General features: G+C 48.2%; 1 protein-coding gene across 1 annotated transcript in view; it reads right to left on the bottom strand.

The window, feature by feature from the left end:
- The window catches only part of LOC146869057 (E3 ubiquitin-protein ligase TRIM39-like), a 103,282-nt gene extending 82,744 nt beyond the window's left edge, over positions 1-20,538 (bottom strand). The window contains exons 1-2 of the mRNA XM_085650258.1: positions 20,073-20,538; positions 8,399-8,494 (exon numbers count right to left, since the gene is read on the bottom strand). Of these exons, the coding sequence (XP_085506384.1) occupies positions 8,399-8,494; positions 20,073-20,483 (507 nt within the window). The 5' untranslated portion in view covers positions 20,484-20,538. The remainder of the gene's footprint in view (positions 1-8,398; positions 8,495-20,072) is intronic.
- Between the last annotated feature and the right edge of the window lie 1,821 nt (positions 20,539-22,359).

Here is a 22,359-nt window from a genome sequence, read left to right as displayed (position 1 = left end):
ATAGCGCCTCCAGGTGTTGATGGGCGTGAGCTTCCGCCCCAGGTGCCCCAGGTGCTGCTGGAAGACGTAGTCCCCCTTCTGTGCGCGGCCGCGAAGGTGATGCACGCGGCGGCGTGAGGGAGACACACAAGGCAGGAGCAAGAACCAGGGACCCTTGACACAACGGCCAGGTCAAGCAATATCCACCGACAGAGTCACGAACACAGGAAAGATCCCCCGCTCCACCGGGGCTGTCCTCACTTTAATAGCGCCTCCAGGTGTTGATGGGCGTGAGCTTCCGCCCCAGGTGCCCCAGGTGCTGCTGGAAGACGTAGTCCCCCTTCTGTGCGCGGCCGCGAAGGTGATGCACGCGGCGGCGTGAGGGAGACACACAAGGCAGGAGCAAGAACCTGGGACCCTTGACACAACGGCCAGGTCAAGCAATATCCACCGACAGAGTCACGAACACAGGAAAGATCCCCTGCTCCACCGGGGCTGTCCTCACTTTAATAGCGCCTCCAGGTGTTGATGGGCGTGAGCTTCCGCCCCAGGTGCCCCAGGTGCTGCTGGAAGACGTAGTCCCCCTTCTGTGCGCGGCCACGAAGGTGATGCACGCGGCGGCGTGAGGGAGACACACAAGGCAGGAGCAAGAACCAGGGACCCTTGACACAACGGCCAGGTCAAGCAATATCCACCGACAGAGTCACGAACACAGGAAAGATCCCCCGCTTTTGAGATCATCTTGACCAAGGACGGGAGTGCTTTGTACGGTACTCGGATCGCTGTGTGACCAGGGCTGGTATCTGCACAACAGACCGTCTCCCAGAGGTGAGGGAAAAGCACCTGAAGTCTGCATCACTTTCAGGAAGAGCTGAGGACCTGCCGGGCACCTACGAGCCTGACTGTGAGAGAGGGAAGGAGAGTGTCACGTGCTGAAAGAGTACTGCCTGTCAAGGAGAGAAGCCCAGCATATCCTCGGCATGAGAAACATCCAGAGAAAGTGACTGCCGGTCGGAGAGAGGACAAGAGTTATCTGTGTTGTGTGGGATCTCCCTGGGCAGCGCTGAATCATTCAAGTGAGAATCACCACTGGGTTGTACGATGCCCTGATAAGTGCCTGCTGCTGCCTGATATCAAACCTGCCCAGGAAGAACCACCAGCAGCGTTGATGGAAAGAACTGATCCGGCCTGGGAAGCCGCAACTGCCAATGATGACCATCCGCTGAAGACTAGACCCTGAGGCTGCAACTGCTATGAGCGAGTATCTGTGTGCAACGGGCCTAAGAGGCCACAGCGGCCAAAGACAAGTGTCGCCGTGCAGGTCTGCTGAGCTGATTATCGCCAGCAGTCTTTGTCCCAAATGAGGCTTCCCTACAGATCCGCGTGGCTGAATCCGCTGATACAGGAATGGGCACTCCGAGCACGCCACCGCAGAGTAGGTATAGCAGGGCAGAGAAATCTTCGGTCTGAGTAATATAGATCTTGCCTGTATGAGCTCTTTGAGGCAAAAGCCATTGAACTGATCTACGCAGCAGCCAGTGGGGTGACCCAGAGCGAACGGAGTCTGCCCATATGACATCAACCAATCAAACAGGATTTATAGAACGCGGCTAATCACCTACGAGGGTACCTGGGTGCTCAGAACATACAGGAGACCACAGACATTAAAAATTCTGCAGAGGGAGAAGGGCACCAGAGGGGGTGCAGTGCTTTTTTGGGGATTGTACATTGCAACCCTGCAACTGTATCTTTATTGAACTGTGTGGTGTTTCCCTTTATTTGGGCTTAAAGGACTTTATTTCTTAAGAACAGGGCTAGACAGCGAAGCTGCGTTGAAATGCTCGCTGGTGACGCTATCTAAAGCTACTGCTCTGGTGATTGCTGTATGTTTTAAACCCGTTTTTATGTACTCTTAAATTATAGTGATTTTAAGGGCTTACTGTGTATTTGCTTTGTTGCACTCAGCACTTTGGTTGGAATCTTTCTTCCGGCATCAAAACACCACTTCCGCCGGCTAGCGGTCCAGTGGTTTAGGTGGGGCATATTTAACGGACATGCTGACGCGCCCGCGCAGCGGACGAGCGCAGCGGGCACGCCGCTGGCGCGCCGAAGGCACGCCTAAGGCAAGCCCATCTGCGCCCTTCCGTGCTCGGGCCGGGCGCAGGGCCTGTTCCCCTGGCCCTCCGCCACCGGACAGAAGATACTATTCAGGTGAGGAACTGCACATGTTAAATCAGGCGGACACAGCCTTTCATTGTCACAAACTGTCCCCGTGTTCCCTCTACGAAAACAACATTGCTGCAGATGTAGCTAGGGGGAGTTCAGTGTGTAGGGAGTGTTTCACACCGCTCCGAGAGTTACTTAACCTACCTATCAAACCTAGAGTAACTACTCAGGTTTTGGATAGGGGTACTGGAAGAGACGCCAAACTGAAATGTATTTTATTTAATGCAAGGTCATTAGTGAAACACTCTTTGGAATGTGCCCTGTTTCTGGAGGACAATAATATCAAACTGGCCTTTGTTACAGAAACTTGGTTAGACAGCACTTCGGGTCCGGATCTGGTGAAAGCCATTCCATTGGGTTTTCATTGTCATTCTCTGGATCGCACCCAGAAAAGGGGTGGAGGGATTGCGGTGATATATCATGAGTCGCTCACTCCACATTTCTCACCTGTCTGTGTCCAGGCTTGTGAAGCACTGTCTTTTAAAATTTTCTCAGCACTTTATAAGCCTTTTTCTGGGATCCTAATTTATCGTCCACCAGGAGAGAGGAAGGGATTTATGGACTCCCTAAACGGGATATTAGAAGAAGGCTTGAGTCAAAAATCATTTGTGATGCTTGGCGATTTTAATTTTCACCTGGAAAATTCTGACGACCCAGATACTGTTAGACTTAACAATATTATGGCCATAGGAGGTCTTGAACAACTGGTCTCTTTCCCGACTCATACCAAAGGACACACCTTAGACGGGATTTTCTCCAATAACTGTGATCTAGCTAATATCTCCATTCTTCTGATTATTTGGTCTGATCATGTTATAATTAATTTTGAATTAAAATGTGCTACGAAGTATCCTACTGGCTCCAAACCAAAAAAGGAAATCACTACTAGAGCATGGGGTAAATTAGATGTCAAACAACTGGAATCCTCTCTCATTGACACTATGTATACAGCTCCACGGGACATTGAAGAAGCCACTTGTTCTTATAACAGCTGGATAATGGATGCATGTCTTAAATTGGCACCTCCAAAAAAATGGATACTGAAAAGGGCCTCTCCTACTGCTCCTTGGTATACAGGAGAGCTCAGGGAGAAAAAACTTTTATGCAAACAGGCTGAAAGAATATGGCGGAAGAATTATGCTATGTCTGATAAATTAGATTTTAAACTAACTATTTCTAATTATAAACAAGCTCTCATGTCAGCTAAGAAAGAATATTTTTGCACTCAAATCATGAAAGCTAAATCTGACTCTTAGGAGCTGTTTAAAACAGTTATTAAACTGTCAAATCCTAGGATGCCGAACGACTCTGTTGCTCCGGACTTCTGCAACACCATCGGGGCGTTTTTTCAATCAAAAGTCGAATCAATCTTTATTTCTTTGTCTGAATTGATTGATATAAATCTAAATGATGTCAAAGCGGAAATCTCTCATCCCTCTGGCAGCACCTAGGACTGCTTTTCTCCTTTGCAAAACGAGGACACCGTGAAACTTATGAATAGCATAAAATCTGGTGCCCCGAGTGATCCCTGCCCCACATGGATCATTAAACAGATAGCTGATACCACTTGTAGGGTCTTGACACCCTTGTTTAATGACATACTCCTATCAGGATTTTTTCCAAATATTTGGAAAAAAGCTTCAGTGCTTCCACTACTGAAAAAACAGTCTCTAGATCCTAAGGACCCATCAAATTATCGTCCCATCTCTAGACTCCCATTACCAGCCAAAATACTGGAAAAGGCCATAAACAGGCAACTTAGTGACTTCCTCCAGCACAACAACTTGTTGGACTCCTCACAATACGGCTTCAGAGCTTTCCACAGCACTGAGCTGGCGCTCCTTAAATCAACAGAGGAGATCAGAGAGGTGATGGATAAGGGAGGTAACGCGATGCTGATTCTCTTAGATCTATCTGTGGCCTTTGATACCGTGCATCGCATGGTATTACTTAATCGGCTATCAGAGATCGGGATTAGAGGTCAAGCATGGAATCTGCTCAACTCCTTTCTTAAGGACAGGTCACAAACCGTTGAACTCAACGGTATTTCCTCCGAACCCTTTTCTCTGCTTTGTGGGGTGCCGCAGGGATCATCTCTTAGCCCCACTCTTTTTAATATTTATGTTGCACCCCTGGCTGGCATTATCAGATCTTTTGGATTTCAGCCCACCTCCTACGCGGACGACACTCAAATTGTACTGTCAGTGAGGGAGGGAGCTGAAAAAGAAACAGGAGTACGTTTTTCAGACTGTATGGGTGCGATCTCCAGCTGGATGTCGGCCAATTGCCTCAAGCTGAATTCAGCTAAAACAGAGGTTTTGAGATTTGGCAACAACCCCTTGATGTGGACACCAGACAGGTGGCCTGCTGATCTTGGCCTCTGTCCCACACCTTGTAGGAAAGTTAAAAACCTGGGCGTTGTGGTGGACGAAAAACTTAATATGGGAGATCAGGTCAGCAAGGTGATATCTGGATGTTCTCTGATATTGAGATTGATTAGGAAAATCAGGTTCCTTCTTTCTGAGGGTAACCTTAGAACGGTGGTGACTGCACTTATATTGTCACGTCTTGACTACTATAACAGTCTTTATGTCAATATACAAGCTCAACATCAAAATAGGCTTCAAACTATTCAAAATGCAGCTGCCAGACTGCTGACCAGGACCCCTAAGTCGGTTTCAGTCAAAGGAGAACTAAAAAAGCTATTATGGCTCCCTACTCATCTGAGATCCCGATTCAAGGCACTATGTATAGTGTTCAGAGCCTTGAACGGGACCGGTCCACAGTTTTTAAGAAACAAGTTTTCCTGGTACATCCCGTCTAGAACCCTTAGATCAACGGGCGCTAAAGTAGTGAAAACTCCCTGCTTTAAAAAAGATAAATGGGGAGGCAGAAGCTTTGTAACCAGTGCATCCAGAATCTGGAATGAACTTCCTTTTTTGTAAAGAAACACCCCTGATTTTGCGTTTTCAGGAAGGGTCTTAAAACATGTTTTTTTTCCCCAGTTTTAGTTATGTTATCATCTTAGGTAGTTGATGCTTAGCGTCAGGACACCGGAATGGTAATCGTGCGCTCTATAATAACATAACATAACATAACATAACATAACATAACAGACATAACATTATTGCATCTGTTGGTTGACTGTTGAGTTCTGAATGCCTGCCCCGCCCTCCACCTCCGTGAGAAGCCTTTGACTGCTCGACCTCGCTATCCTGGGAGTCATGGGCAGAGAGGGATGTCCCTGACCCAGTGTCGAGCCATAGGAGGACAGACTTCAGGACACCAGAGGCAAATGACCTCAGTAGTGCACATGCACAGATGAATATCTCCAGACTGTGTATAAACAAACCCACCAGATTCACTCTCACATAGGCACACCCGTACATACACATATTCACACAGAGATGCATATGTAATCTCACTGATGTATAACTCCAGACCTATGCACACACAAGCTCACAGACCCACACACATGCAGACTGATGTATAACTCCAGACCTGTGCACACACAAGCTCACAGATGCACACACATACAGACTGATGTATAACTCCAGACCTGTGCACACACAAGCTCACAGACGCACACCCACACAGACTGATGTATAACTCCAGAACTGTGCACACACAAGCTCAAAGACGCACACCATTCAGACTGACGTATAACTCCAGACCTGTGCACACACAAGCTCACAGATGCACACACACACAGACAGATGTATAACTCCAGACCTATGCACACACAAGCTCACAGATGCACAAACCTACAGACTGATGTATAACTCCAGACCTATGCACACACAAGCTCACAGAAATACACACATACAGACTGATGGGACTGATGTGTAAATCCAGACCTATGCACACACAAGCTCACAGACGCACACACATACATACTGATGTATAACTCCAGACCTATGCACACACAAGCTCACAGACGCACACACATACAGACTGATGTATAACTCCAGACCTATGCACACACAAGCTCGCAGACACACACACATACAGACTGATGTATAACTCCAGACCTATGCACACACAAGCTCACAGACGCACAAACTTATAGACTGATGTATAACTCCAGACCTATGCACACACAAGCTCACAGAAATACACACATACAGACTGATGTGTAACTCCAGACCTGAGGCTCACACAAGCTCACAGACGGACACACATACAGACTGATGTATAACTCCAGACCTATGCACACACAAGTTCACAGACGCACAAACTTACAGACTGATGTATAACCCCAGACCTGTGCACACACACAAGCTCACAGTCGCACACACATACAGACTGATGTATAACTCCAGACCTATGCACACACAAGCTCACAGACGCACACACGTACAGACTGATGTATAATTCCAGACCTATGCACACACAAGCTCACACACGCACACACATACAGACTGATGTACAACTCCAGACCTATGCACACACAAGCTCACAGACGCACACACATACAGACTGATGTATAACTCCAGACCTATGCACACACAAGCTCACAGACGCACACACATACAGACTGATGTATAACTTCAGGCCTATGCACACACAAGCTCACAGACACACAAACTTACAGACTGATGTATAACTCCAGACCTGTGCACACACAAGCTCACAGACGCACACACATACAGACTGATGTATAACTCCAGACCTATGCACACACAAGTTCACAGACGCACACACATACAGACTGATGTATAACTCCAGACCTATACACACACAAGCTCACAGACGAACACACTTACAGACTGATGTATAACTCCAGACCTATGCACACACAAGCTCACAGATGGACACACATACAGACTGATGTATAACTCCAGACCTATGCACACACAAGCTCAAAGACGCACGCACTAACAGACTGATGTATAACTCAAGACCTATGCACACAACATCACAGACGCACACACATACAGACTGATGTATAACTCCAGACCTATGCACACACAAACTCACAGAAATACACACATACAGACTGATGTATAACTCCAGACCTGAGGCTCACACAAGCTCACAGACGGACACACATACAGACTGATGTATAACTCCAGACCTATGCACACACAAGTTCACAGACGCACAAACTTACAGACTGATGTATAACTCCAGACCTGTGCACACACACAAGCTCACAGTCGCACACACATACAGACTGATGTATAACTCCAGACCTATGCACACACAAGCTCACAGACGCACACACGTACAGACTGATGTATAATTCCAGACCTATGCACACACAAGCTCACACACGCACACACATACAGACTGATGTACAAGTCCAGACCTATGCACACACAGGCTCACAGACGCACACACATACAGACTGATGTATAACTCCAGACCTATGCACACACAAGCTCACAGACGCACACACATACAGGCTGATGTATAATTCCAGACCTATGCACACACAAGCTCACAGATGCACACACATACAGACTGATGTACAACTCCAGATCTATGCACACACAAGCTCACAGACGCACACACATACAGATGCCATGTTTTTGCCCACTCACAAATACCACCAGATTATGCTATAAGCAAACCCCTAGACCGGTATTCACATATGCAAGTACAAACTCACAGCCAATAAATCCAGACTGAAGCATACACAACCCTCAAACACACTTGTACATATATGAGCACATGCGTCTGGATACTCTATGGCTCAAAATATATACATGCATACGAAGACACACAGAAACACTCGTTCATGCCCACAAAAACACAGAGATAAGTAGACATGCATGCACTCCCATGAATAACTCCAGGGCCATCCATACATGAATACATAAACAACACGTACACCAAAGCATGATTATGCACGCACACACATATGCGTGCGCACACAAACACACACACTGGTATTTACTCACTGACAGCGAATGCGATATCTGTGCACACATTTACATAACACACACCAGTAAATAAGTGCTACCTTAAGGTCAGACGTTTAATTCTTGTTTTTATTTTTTTTAGGATGAGTCTTTGGCTGATTTCAGTCCCAATATCCAAGCACAGTGACCCCGGTCAGTATATTTATTTGGTGGGGACCATGACCCAGTCTGTAGGGCGACTCATCAGCCTCTGTGTGTCCTTACAAAGACACGGGCACAGACATATACAGGCACACACCGACACAGCACTCACTGCAGCCTCTCACCCTCATGGTTTTATATGGTTCCTCTTCCTTGAGTTTCGACTCCAGAATATATTCCTCCTCTTTCTTCAGGAGACGCCGCCACTCTTGAAGTTTTACCTGCAGAGATGAGAGCGCAAGAAATAAGTGTAGATCTGTAGAGTGCGGTCTTACTTACAGAAAAGAGTCACTACAGTATCTGCCACACGTGCCTAGACTGTATGTACCAGTCATACATTAATAGTGTAAGTACCAGCCACACATATGCAGATTGTAAGTACCAGTCGCACATATCAGGAGTGTAAGCACCAGCGCCAAGTATCACAGACAAGGACACAGACAACGGTGTCACTTCTTTGGTCCTGTTCTTGCCTAGAAAGACACTGTGCTCAATTTAAGCCTAACTGCATGGAAAGATTTAGACTTGGCACTACTTTAAAAAACAATCGTTGTCCTAGAGACATTATGACATATTTTAGAACAACTCAACTCAACTCAATAATTCTTTATTTCGGCCAATTAGGCCATAAAAGATGCAAATATACAGTAACAGCATAAAACAAACACTTGTAGTAAAAACCATTAATAAAATCCATAAAATCAGTATACAAAAGATATCAAATTGCAAGGAACAGTTAGAATTCATTACCACAATAGTCAGACTTTAAGTAATTTGGACCTTATCTGCCACATAGCCGTTAAAAATTTAGCAACTGCAAAGACTATGTGGGGAGCAGTGCTCGTTTTCAATATTCTGAACGAGTACAAATGACTCCTTATGCCCAAGTTTCTACATAGTGGAACCAGCCAGTATTTCCTTGGTCTATTATAGACTGAGCAAAAAAACAGAATATGAATTTCTTCCTCATCGTGGATGCAACAACCTGGGCAGATTTTATCATCCCTTTTTGACCAATTATAGGTAAAGGTTTTAATAGGCAGAACAACACACAACCATGTGAAAATATCTAATCTAACACATTTTTATCAGTGCAATAACCATGTGTGCAGCCCATATGCCAAGAATAAACAGGAAGCATTTTTGGGCTAAAAGAATGGAAAAAGGTACATTGTATGTGCATTTCTTGATTGATGTTCATTAATGCATACTGTGCAGTGATACAACCTAGTTTCAACCTCCAGCCTGGTTCACACCCTCCTTCACGCACACCCTGGGCGTCCTCAGCCCTACAATTAGATGCTTCCATACATAGATCACACTCAAACCGGGACGAGGGAGGCTTGAAGTCACACACCAGACACTCTGACCCTCACAGTTAGTAATTCTACAAGACCCAACTCTTTCAAGCTCCTCTCCTGCTATTGACCTCTAGCAATCTCCAAAACAGCATCCTCAGTATACACTAACGGCCTCCATTCAACGCAGCCTCCGCACATTCTTCGAAGACTTCCACCTCCAACACAAAATACATGAAGGACGCATTCTACACACTTCTAAAGACACCGGAAATGAAACAGCTATCAATAACCCAACACAAAGTCAACACACCAGGCCTCATTCTATCAGCATCTCCCAATATCTGCAGCTAGACACCTATAGCCCTCGACTGGACTGACCACCTTTCCATCCTCAACTTGACCAATGCATATACTACACCAGAGTATCAAGGACAATCGAAAACAAGAATAATCACCTTCCACTCCATCAGACTTCCTTCTGTAATACATTCAATGACCTGCCAGACACTTCAGACCACCACAGATGTCAGAGCGTAACGAAAACAAACGTGCAATACGAAAACAGGAGAAGCCAAACACCCTACTAAAAACACTAACTATAACTGCAGGTCCTTCATCATCGCAGCTAAATTATTTTACTACCAAACGATCATCAGTGAGACAACCATCAGAAGCAAAGCCCTCTTCAAGGCTGTCAAGCACTGAACCAATCCTCTCTCAAAACCCACAGTCCCTGCATCAGTCGACAAATGCAATGCCATCAAACAAATCAGATCAACATTATCACCACCTCCACACTCGATCCGCTTCCAACCATCCCCGATTGCCACGCCACCCAATGGACCTTCTTCAATCCAGTCTCACGCATGGATCTCCCCAATTTCCTAAACTCTAGTCTAAGAAACCTCCGATGATGACGAGACCCTTCATTCATCTATCATCAAATTGCATCAAGGAGAGGCCCTTAAGCCCTTCTACCACACTGTCAACATCTCCCTCAGACATAGGACACTTTCAAGCACTGTTAAGAGAAGTCATATCTTTCCACTGCAAAAGAAACCATCCCAGGGCCCAGCCGACTTCACAAACTTCTGGCCCATTAAGCACCTTCCATTTATAGGGAAGATCAACAAGAAAGCAGTTGCCATACTCCAGAGCAGCAAGGCTAATATCCTACAGGACTTCCAATCTGTCTTCAGATCATGCTGCAACACTTAGACAGCCACACTCCAAGCAGACGACAACACCCCCCTCCTCAACAACAAGAAAAACTCCTGACATCATGGTCCTGCTCCTGGACCTCTCTGCAGCCTTCGACACAGACGACCATCCAGCTTTGATCAACACCCTAAAACAACAAGTGGGATATTCAGACCCGGTCTTGAAATGGTTCACATCCAACCTCACCAACTGGCACCAGTTCATGCAAATAGGTTCTGCAAGACCACAGAAAATCCCCGTCTCCTGCAAAGTACCTCAGAGCTCCATCCTTTCTCTCTTCATCTTTAACCTCTACATGGGATCTCTGGGATCCATCCTTACAGACAGCAGCATCAAGATCCATCAGTCTGCAGATGATACTCAACGCTACATAAAATACATGGGCTCTCTGGGATCCATCCTTACAGACAGCAGCGTCAAGATCCATCAGTCTGCAGATGATACTCAAAGCTACATAAAATACATGGGATCTCTGGCATCCATCCTTACAGACAGCAGCATCAAGATCCATCAGTCTGCAGATGATACTCAAAGCTACATAAAATACATGGGATCTCTGGCATCCATCCTTACAGACAGCAGCGTCAAGATCCATCAGTCTGCAGATGATACTCAACGCTACATAAAATACATGGGCTCTCTGGGATCCATCCTGACAGACAGCAGCATCAGGATCCATCAGTCTGCAGATGATACTCAACGCTACATAAAATATCCTCACCCAGCCACAGCCTCAAATCCCGCCCGTCTTGAATGTCAACAAATGTATTAAAGTTAAACCCCAAAAAGACTGAGTTCTTTCTGTATCCCAACAGCTCAAAACAGCCCCAGATTTAAGCCTGGGTCTCCGAATTAAACCTACCAGGGTTTACCCCCACCCTCGGCACAGACCTCTCATTCAAGCAACACACTGCGAAGAAGACTAAGAAAGGTTGATTTCAATGTTCTCTCTTGAAGAAAGTGAAATTGTTTCTCCTGGAAGATGACTTCAGAACTTACTTACAAGTCCTTTCCCCTGGGGGCAGAGGCAAGGCCCTGTTCAACAGTCGCCCCAAAACCACCCTAGCACCCCTGAAAGCCAGCATACATGAAGCGGCGCAGCTCATCGTGGGATTGAAGAGATCATATCACCTTCACTTTAAAAGACCTACACTGGCTGCTCTGCCCAGCCCAGATCATCTTCAGATCCTTTGCATGACTTATAAAGACATCAATACCAAGACCCCCAGCTTACCCGGCAAACAAACTAGCCACGTCCAGGAGACACCCAAGACCAAGAGCATGGATAACACCAGAATGGAGACAAAACAACGCAAGAAGGAAAAAACAGACAGCAATCCGTCTGCATTCATGCTCCCAGGATCCGGCACAGCATCCCTTTTGATGCTCTATCGGCAGTGCTCGCTCCCTCCATCCTATCGTTATTCAACCTTTCTCTAGAGTCAGCGATATCACCAGCAGCTTGGAAGATGGCTCTGGTGCTCTTCCTCACACTTATAAAATCTAACATGGAGCCCAACTATCGTCCCATATCCCTCCTCACTTTGTTGGGGAAAATGCTCAAAACCTGTGTAAACAAACAGCTCTTGACACTGTTGGAGGATCGTGCTATTCTAGATCCCTATCAATCTGGATTGACAGCGGCCCACAGCACACAGACTGCACAGGCTGCAGTCAGTGCTCCCATCTGCCGTTCTTTGGATGTGGGCGCCCCTGCTATGCTTGTGCTGCTGGACCCCTCAGCAGCCCAACGCACACAGACTGCACTGGCTGCAGTCACTGCTTCCCTCCGCTGTTCTTTGGATGTGGGCGCCCCTGCTATGCTTGTGCTGCTGGACCCCTCAGCAACCTACAGCACACAGGCTGCACTGGCTGCAGTCGCTGCTTCCATCCACCGTTCTTTGGATGTGGGCGCCCCTGCTATGCTTGTGCTGCTGGACCCCTCAGCGGCCCACAGCACACAGACTGCACAGGCTGCAGTCGCTGCTTTCATCCGCTGTTCTTTGGACGTGGCCGCTCCTGCTGCGCTTGTGCTGCTGGACCCCTGAGCGGCCCACAGCACACAGACTGCACAGGCTGCAGTCGCTGCTTCCATCCGCTGTTCTTTGGACGTGGCCGCTCCTGCTGTGCTTGTGCTGCTGGACCCTCAGCGGCCTACAGTACAGAGACTCCGCTGGCTGCAGTCAGTGCTTCAATCCGCCGTTCTTTGGATATGGGCGCCCCTGCTATGCTTGTGCTGACTGGGGGTGAATGTTTTGATTTGTTCTGCATTCCGTCCATTAATTGTGTGTCTTTTGCTTCCTCGCCCTAAGTGCGCCAGGTATGCTCAGATGTGAGTCCTGGGCTCACTGTGCCACTGGAGTCAAGCTATCCTGGCTGAAGAGGGGTGAAACCCCGAAACCGGTCCTAGGATGCGTGTTTCCAGTCCAGGGAGGACCTGGCTTGGCAGTTCGGTCTGGACTGTTCCCATGAGGCACAGGGTCAAGACTGATTTGCATATAGCCAGGTCTAAACTGTGGTGGCGTGGTGAGCAAAAGAATGATGGATTTAACCCAGATCTCTTGACTGGGAGTGAATGTTTTGATTTGTTCTGCATTCCGTCCAGCAATTGGGTGTCTTTTGCTGGACCTCTCAGCGGCCCACAACACACAGACTGCACTGGCTGCAGTCGCTGCTTCCATCCGCTGTTCTTTGGATGTGGGCGCCCCTGCTATGCTTGTGCTGCTGGACCCTCAGCAGCCCACAGCACACAGACTGCACTGGCTGCAGTCACTGCTTCCCTCCGCCGTTCTTTGGATGTGGGCGCCCCTACTATGCTTGTGCTGCTGGACCCCTCAGCGGCCCACAGCACACAGACTGCACTGGCTGCAGTCACTGCTTCCCTCCGCCGTTCTTTAGATATGGGCGCCCCTGCTATGCTTGTGCTGCTGGACCCCTCAGTGGCCCACAGCACACAGACTGCACTGGCTGCAGTCGCTGCTTCCATCCGCCGTTCTTTGGATGTGGGCGCCCCTGCTATGCTTGTGCTGCTGGACCCTCAGCAGACTGCATGAGATTGGTGTGAGAGGTACTGTCCTTCAGTGGTCGGCTGACTTTTTAAATAATTATACAGTCTTATGCACACGTGAATTTATACAAGCAATTTCTGAAATTAGGTTTCAAATAAGAAGTTCATTTTTGTTCCATGTTCACTCTTTACTTTTCCTTGCCCACTGCCAACTCGTGTTTCGTCATTTTGAGCATCTCGCCCAACTACTTCGTCAGGGCTCGAAATAAAACAGAAATTCCCCATTATACATATACCACACATTTGTCATACAATCTTAATAATCCTCACCCTGTGACATAATGTGCATTTTTCTTATGTCAAATGGAAAGTGACCATGTAGTGGAAACCCGTGCTTCAATGCCATGTCAAAATTAATATGAGCGGCTACATCTCACAGCCATTGGCAATCATTGAAAAACATTTTCTAAAATGGAATTCAAAAGTGTGTTCATCATACACAGATAATCTTGTGCTAATTTCACCTCCAGCAACCGAAATTCTCCTTAAATTATTAGACTTTTTAGATGGCCGGACTCAAATAATCACCCTGGGTCCATTTAAATCTCGTCTGGTTCCATCCCCAAAGGAGGACCACGGGGCTCATCCTTGAGCCCGACGCTGTTTAACATCTATGTCGCTCCTTTGGCTCAGACCGTTAAAGCCTCTGCTTTTGAAGACATTTCTTATACCGACCATACCCAGTTGATCATCTCCCTGGGACAGGACATGGACGGTGACATACACCGATTTCGAGATTGTATGAGGAATATGGCAGCGCGGATGTCTAAGAACTGTCTTCAGTTGAACAGAGAGAAGACGCAGGTCTGCTGTTTGGCAAAGCCCAGCATCTCTGGTCTCCTGACTGGTGGCCTCCTGAACTGGGGTCAGTCCCCTGTCCAAGACAATGACCGGTGGCCTCCTGAACTGGGGTCAGTCCCCTCTCCAAGAAAATCTGCAAAAAACACTTATTAAAATAGACCAGGAATTGTCTATGACAAGCCACATAGCCACTACAAGATGAACAACCTACAGGTGGTGCACAGTACGGCTTCCTGTTTGGTTTGTAGCCCCCCGTCAGGCTCTCCTTCTGCCCCCATCCTCAGGGCCCTCCACCGGCTTCCGATCAGAAAGCGCATTGCTTTCAAAAGATGCTGCGTTACCCACAAAGCTTTCATGGGCATTTCTCCTTTGTATCTGAAAGGCCCATTACGTTATCATTGTCCTGCTCGCACACTCAGAACCAGCGACAAGGTGCTCCATTCCTCGCATTCGTGCCTCGACATATGGAGGCAGAGCGTTCTCCTACACTGCACGGCAGCATGGAATCAGCTTCCACTCTATTGCCGCTGCTGCTCGGATTTTGCTAAATTAAAAAAACTGTTGAAAACCGGACGGCTTCAGTTATTAGGTGCGAGTTATGATCAGGCCGAGTGCCAAGATGCACCTCCAGGTGTGATTCATTGAGCTTTATTAAATGGATGTAACATAACATACACCCCCTCGACTGATGAACCATCCCTTGACCTTGTCCCATGCAGGTGCCAGCCCCATGCAGGGTCTGTGAGAGAGAACAGACAACCAAAGAAATGATCACAGTCTGTGACAGGCACAGGAAGAGGGCAGACTGCAACCCCAGGCAGGGTCTGTGACAGAGAATAGAGAGACACAGCGAGAGACCAGGTGCTGGCCCCATGCAGGGTCTGTGAGAGAGAACAGACAACCAAAGAAATGATCCCAGTCTGTGACAGGCACAGGAAGAGTGCAGGTCCCAACCCCAGGCAGGGTCTGTGACAGAGAATAGAGAAACACAGCAAGAGAGCAGGTGCCAGCCCCATGCAGGGTCTGTGAGAGGGAACAGACAACCAAAGAAATGATCACAGTCTGTGACAGGCACAGGAAAAGTGCAGGCTCCAACCCCAGGCAGGGTCTGTGACAGAGAAAAGAGAGCCACAGTGAGAGAGCAGGTGCTGGCCCCATGCAGGGTCTGTGAGAGAGAACAGACAACCAAAGAAATGATCCCAGTCTGTGACAGGCACAGGAAGAGTGCAGGTCCCAACCCCAGGCAGGGTCTGTGACAGAGAATAGAGAAACACAGCAAGAGAGCAGGTGCCAGCCCCATGCAGGGTCTGTGAGAGGGAACAGACAACCAATCTGTCACAGGCACAGGAAGAGTGCAGGCCCCAACCCCAGGCAGGGTCTGTGACAGAGAAAAGAGAGCCACAGCGAGAGAGCAGGTGCTGGCCCCATGCAGGGTCTGTGAGAGGGAACAGACATCCAAAGACGTGATCACAGTCTCTGACAGGCACAGGAAGAGTGCAGGCCCCAACCCCAGGCAGGGTTTGTGACAGAGAAAAGAGAGCCACAGTGAGACGGCAGGTGCCGGCCCCATGCACGGTCAGTGAGAGAGAACAGACAACCAAAGAAATGATCACAGTCTGTGACAGGCACAGGAAGAGTGCAGGCCCCAACCCCAGGCAGGGTCTGTGACAGAGAAAAGAGAGCCACAGCGAGAGAGCAGGTGCCAGCCCCATGCAGGGTCTGTGAGAGAGAACGGACAACCAAAGAAATTATCACAGTCTGTGACAGGCACAGGAAGAGTGCAGTCCCCAACCCCACGCAGGGTCTGTGACAGAGAATAGAGGAACAAAGCGAGAGAGAAGGTGCCAGCCCCGTGCAGGGTCTGTGAGAGAGAACAGACAACCAAAGAAATGATCACAGTCTGTGACAGGCACAGGAAGAGTGCAGGCCGCCACCCCAGGCAGGGCCTGTGACAGAGAATAGAGGAACACAGCGAGAGAGCAGGTGCCAGCCCCATGCAGGGTCTGTGAGAGGGAACAGACAACCAAAGAAATTATCACAGTCTGTGACAGGCACAGGAAGAGTGCAGGCCCCAACCCCAGGCAATGTCTGTGACAGAGAAAAGAGAGCCACAGCGAGAGAGCAGGTGCCAGCCCCATGCAGGGTCTGTGAGAGGGAACAGACAACCAAAGAAATTATCACAGTCTGTGACAGGCACAGGAAGAGTGCAGTCCCCAACCCCACGCAGGGTCTGTGACGGAGAATAGAGGAACAAAGCGAGAGAGCAGGTGCCAGCCCCGTGCAGGGTCTGTGAGAGAGAACAGACAACCAAAGAAATTATCACAGTCTGTGACAGGCACAGGAAGAGTGCAGGCCGCAACCCCAGGCAGGGCCTGTGACAGAGAATAGAGGAACACAGCGAGAGAGCAGGTGCCAGCCCCATGTAGGGTCTGTGAGAGAGAACAGACAACCAAAGAAATGATCACAGTCTGTGACAGGCACAGGAAGAGTGCAGGCCACAACCCCTGGCAGGGCCTGTGACAGAGAAAAGAGAGACACAGCAAGAGAGCAGATGCCAGCCCCATATAGGGTCTGCAACAGAAAACACACAACACATATGAGAGAGCGAGAACCAAACTTTTACACGGTCTGTGATACAGAACAGTCACAGAAAGTGAGCAAGTGCCAGCAGCTTACAGGGTCTGTGAGAGAGAGGGTACCAGACTCCTACAGGATCTCTGATGTAGAACAGACAGGCACAGCAGGAGACCAACCTACCTCATAAAGGGCCTGTGACTGAGAAAACAGACCGCCAAAGTGAGAGAGCAGACACCAGCGCCATGTACACAGACGACACACATTTACATCAAGAGGGCAGGTGCCAGCCTCATACAGGGTCTGTGAGAGAGAAGACACCACACAAAGTAGAAGGCAAGAAACAGACAGCAAGAGATAGGGAGCAGACATCAGCCGCTCTAGGGCCTATGACCGGAATCAGGGAGTTGCCCTCAGAGAGAGTGTACATCAGGGCAGGTTCCAACGGGGTCTGTGACAAGCAACCATCTCAGCTGAACCTCTGCCTGATGAACCCTGCATTGCTGGGAGTCATCTGCACAGGTGCTCGTGAGAGCCTGTGCGCTACACATTGCATTGCTGGGAGTCACCTGCACAGATGCTCTTGGGAACCTGTGTACTACACATTGCATTGCTGCACATCTTCTGCTGGGTCTGATACCCTTAGGAGTCTGTGTACTACACATTGCATTGCTGCACATATTCTGCTGTGTATGATACCCTTGGGAGCATGTGTACTACACATTGCATTGCTGCACATATTCTGCTGTGTCTGATACCCTTGGGAGCCGGTGTACTATACATTGCATTGCTGCACATATTCTGCTGTGTCTGATACCCTTGTGGGCCTGTGTGCTACACATTGCATTGCTGCACATCTTCTGCTGGGTCTGATGCCCTTGTGGGCCTGTGTGCTACACATTGCATTGCTGCACATATTCTACTGTGTCTGATACCCTTCTGGGTCTGTGTGCTACACATTGCATTGCTGCACATATTCTGCTGTGTCTGATACCCTTGTAGGCCTGTGTGCTACACCCTACATTGCTGCATCAAGCCTTCTGACACCAACAACTGTGACTGCCACACTGAACCCTTTGAGTACCACGTGAGATCCAAAAACACCCACACACATCCCTTCTGATCCTCTGCAGCCGCCTCTGTGGCTCAAGGTATACACCTGTGGTCTCAGCGCTCCGACAGCCACACTGTGCTCTTTTCCTGTTTCTTATATAGGTTTCACAGAGTGCCTTTGCTTACGATCCCTAAGCACCCACACATATACCTTGTGACTTTGGGCAGTCTTCTCTAGGGGATCCACAGAGTCTACTTGACCCCTGAATACCCACAGACATATCTTGTGCTCTTCTGCATCCTCTTCTATGAGGCTCATAGTGTTCCACCTATGATCCCTAAAAGCAGACATACATAACTTGTATTCCCCTGTGAGACTCGGAGGATGTCTTTACTTGGGAATCCTGTCCTCCCACATATATACTGTGTGCTCTTGGGCACACTTTTCTATTGGATCCACAGGGTGAATTGTGATCTCTTAACACCCGAAAACATACTTAGTATCCTCTTAAAGACTTCACTTGTGGTACCTGAACACCAACACACCTACCTTGTGCTCCTCTGCAGGTTCTTCCTCTGGGTAACTTACAGAGTGTCTTCACTTGTAAGTCCTGAACACCCACATACACTCCTTGCACAGATTTGTCTTTGGGGCCCTCTGGTACATTACGACCTATAAACAATCATAGACATACAAAGAGCTCTTAGCAGCCTCCTCTATGGACTCTCCGGTGACTTTTTGATTCCCTGAACATCCACAGACATACCCTGTTCTCTTCAGCAGTCTCCTCAGTGGCGCACACAGGGAGGGTGACTAGATGACGCCATGCCACAGGCACTCAAACTTTCCATTGCTGAGCTTTTGAGTTAACATATTAGTGCATTCTGGGAGTTGTGGTCTTGGTTCATTTTACTGAATCCGATTGATTCAACACACCAGATAAAAAATATATATAAAAGCAAAGTCCAGGAATAGAAAAATTGCGTTCCAGTACGAGCCATCTGGTCATCCTATACAAAGGGTGACTTTTGACCTCTGAACACTCACACACAGCTTGTGCTCTCCGGCTGCCCCTTGGTGTGGCTCACCAGGTGACTTTGTTTTCCCTGAATATTCAAAGACATGCCTTGTGCTCTTCACTTATCGTTCCTAAACACCCACACGCACCTTGTTTGCAGGTTTTTTATTGGGGCTTGGTGTGCCTCTGTGATCCCCGAATGCCCACAGACGTGCCTTGTCCTCTTTTCCAGACCCTTCTTTGAGGCTTGAACAACCTGTGATTTCCTAAAATCCAACTTATTTACCTTGTATTCCTTTGTATGACTCATTGCATGTCTTCATTAGTGAGCTCTGAGCACCCACTCACAAAACTTGTGCTCTTGGACAACTATCTTTATGGGACTCACAGGGCGCCTTTGATCACTGAAGACCCAGAGACATTGAAACTTCTGAAGGCCTCCAGGAGTGTATTCACTAGTGAATCCTGAGCACACACATACCCTGTGCTCCTCTGCAGCCGACTCTATGAGGTACACAGAGTGACTTGTGACCTCTAAGTACGTGCACACATAGCTCGTACTTTCTGACTGCCTCCTTGATGGGGCTCACAGAGTGACTTTGTGATCCCTGAATGTCCACAGACATGCCCCTGATCTTCAATTGACACACACCCAAGCACACGCACACAAGCCCCCCCCCCCCCTCCCCCTTATAGTGATATGCAGGTTCCTCAATGGGGATCATAGTGTGACACTGTGATCCCTGAATGCCTATAGACATACCTTGTACTCCTCTGCAGCCTTCTCTAGAGGACTTGCTGAGTGTGTTGTATGCTCCTTGGACTCCCAGCACACCACACATATCATCCTTTGATCCTCTGCACAGAACAGATTCAGTTTCTCGTGATGTTTCTCACACAGATTCTCCTCCGGGGGCCTCAAGGGGGGCAGCTGAAGCTGTTTTGCAATTTCCACCATGTTCCCCAGTTGCTTGTTGGGTCGGAGGCTTTTCCCAGATGTTTCCCTGCACTGTGGACAGGGGAAGTTTTCATCTCTTCCCTCCCAGCTCTGAGTGATGCAGGAGCGGCAGAAGTTGTGTCCACAATCAATAGTCACCGGATCAGTAAAATATTCCAAACAGATGGAACAAGTGGCCTCTTCCTTGAGGTCCCCGAGCTGAGCTGCCGCCGCCATGATTCAGAGATGCAGGAAGTAAAGTTAAGTTTCATTTCTCTCTGTGTGCAGTGGGTGCGTCTGTGCGTCTGCCCCTCTCTGGCTGCGCTGGGACTTCCGGGTTCATGTTACAGTCAGAGCAGGACGGAACTGCCACTGGGTTTTGTTCTCACTTTCTGCAGGTCTCAGGAGCTGCACTTAAAAACGATGTTTTGTAAAATCCTTTGTATTTTTTAAATATGTTGATTGTAATCATTGTTTAAGAATTGTACATATTTTAAAATACTTTTTAGGCAATTTCTTCCTGCATTTGCAATTTTACCTTAAGGTTTTAAAGCCTGCAAAGTACCCTCTTTTGCTTCATGTTTTTTAATCTATTCCAGCCATGCATACAAATACTAGTCAGGCCAGTAAATAACCGTCCAGATCAGATCGCAACTCCACCTGTACTTTGTACATGTTCACTTGTTAATGCCTTTAAAACTGAAGTTTTGTGTTTAAGAGAAGATTGTAGCCACTGCCTGTGATTAACCGTTCTGTGTGTGAGGGAAGATTGCACTGCTGCTGCTTGTGCTGTACCCTTCAGTGCACGGGGTAGCTTGCACTGCTTGTGCTGCACTTATGTGTGTGAGGGACGCTTCCACTGCTGTTGTTTGTGCTGCATCTCTTCTGTGTGAAGGAAGCTTGCACTGCTGGTGTCTGTGTCGCACCTCTTTTGTGTGTGAGGGACGTTTGTACTACTGTTGTTTGTACTGCACTTTTGTATGTGAGGTAAACTCCCAGTGCTGTTGTTTTTGCAGCTTCTCTCCTGAGTGAAGGAAGCTTGCACTGCTGTTGCTTGTAGTGAACCTCTTCTGTGTGAGAGAAACTTGCACTGCTGTTGTCTGTGCTGAAGCTCTTCTGTGTGCAGGAAGCCTCCACTGTTGTTGCATGTGATGCACCTCTTCTGTGTGTAAGGGAAGCTTGCACTGCTGTTGTCTGTGCTGCACCTCTCCTGTGTGACGGAAGCTTGCACTGCAGTTGTCTGTGCTGAAGCTCTTCTGTGTGCAGGAAGCCTCCACTGTTGTTGCATGTGATGCACCTCTTCTGTGGGCGAGGGAAGCTTGCACTGCTGTTGTCTGTGCTGCACCTCTCCTGTGTGAAGGAAGCTTGCATTGCAGTTGTCTGTGCTGCACCTCTTCTGTGTGAGGGAAGCTTGCACTGCTGTTGTCTGTGCTGCACCTCTTCTGTGTGTGCAGGAAGCCTCCACTGTTGTTGCTTGTGATGCACCTCTTCTGCGTGTGAGGGAAGCTTGCACTGCTGTTGTCTGTGCTGCACCTCTTCTGTGTGTGCAAGAAGCCTCCACTGTTGTTGCTTACTGATGCACCTCTTCTGTGTGTGAGGGAAGCTTGCACTGCTGTTGTCTGTCCTGCACCTCCTCTGTGTGAAGGAAGCTTGCACTGCTGTTGTCTGTGATGCACCTCTTCTGTGTGAGGGAAGCTTGCACTACTAGTATCTGCGCTGCACCTCTTTTGTGTGAGGTAGACTTGTACTGCTGGCGTCTGTGTTTCCTCTTCTGTGGGAGGGAAGCTTGCACTGCTGTTGTCTGTGCTTAACCTCTTCTGTGTGAAGGAAGCTTGCACTACTGGTATCTGTGTTGTACCTCTACTGTATGAGGGAAGCTTGCACTGTTTTTGCTTGTGATGCACCTCTTTTGTGTGTGATGGAAGCTTGCACTGCTGTTGTCTGTGCTGCACCTCTTCTGTGTGTGAGGTAAGCTTGCACTGCTGTTGTCTGTGATGCACGTCTTCTGTATGAGGGAAGCTTGCACTGCTGGTGTCTGTGCTGCACCTCTTTTGTGTGAGGTAGACTTCTGGCATCTGTGTTCTCTCTTCTGTGGGAGGGAAGCTTGGACTGC

Source organism: Triturus cristatus, chromosome 1_1, assembly GCF_964204655.1.
Source record: "Triturus cristatus chromosome 1_1, aTriCri1.1, whole genome shotgun sequence".
Lineage (NCBI taxonomy): Eukaryota > Metazoa > Chordata > Amphibia > Caudata > Salamandridae > Triturus > Triturus cristatus.
Note: the sequence above shows the minus strand (reverse complement) of the source record. Positions and strands in the feature narration are given on the sequence as shown.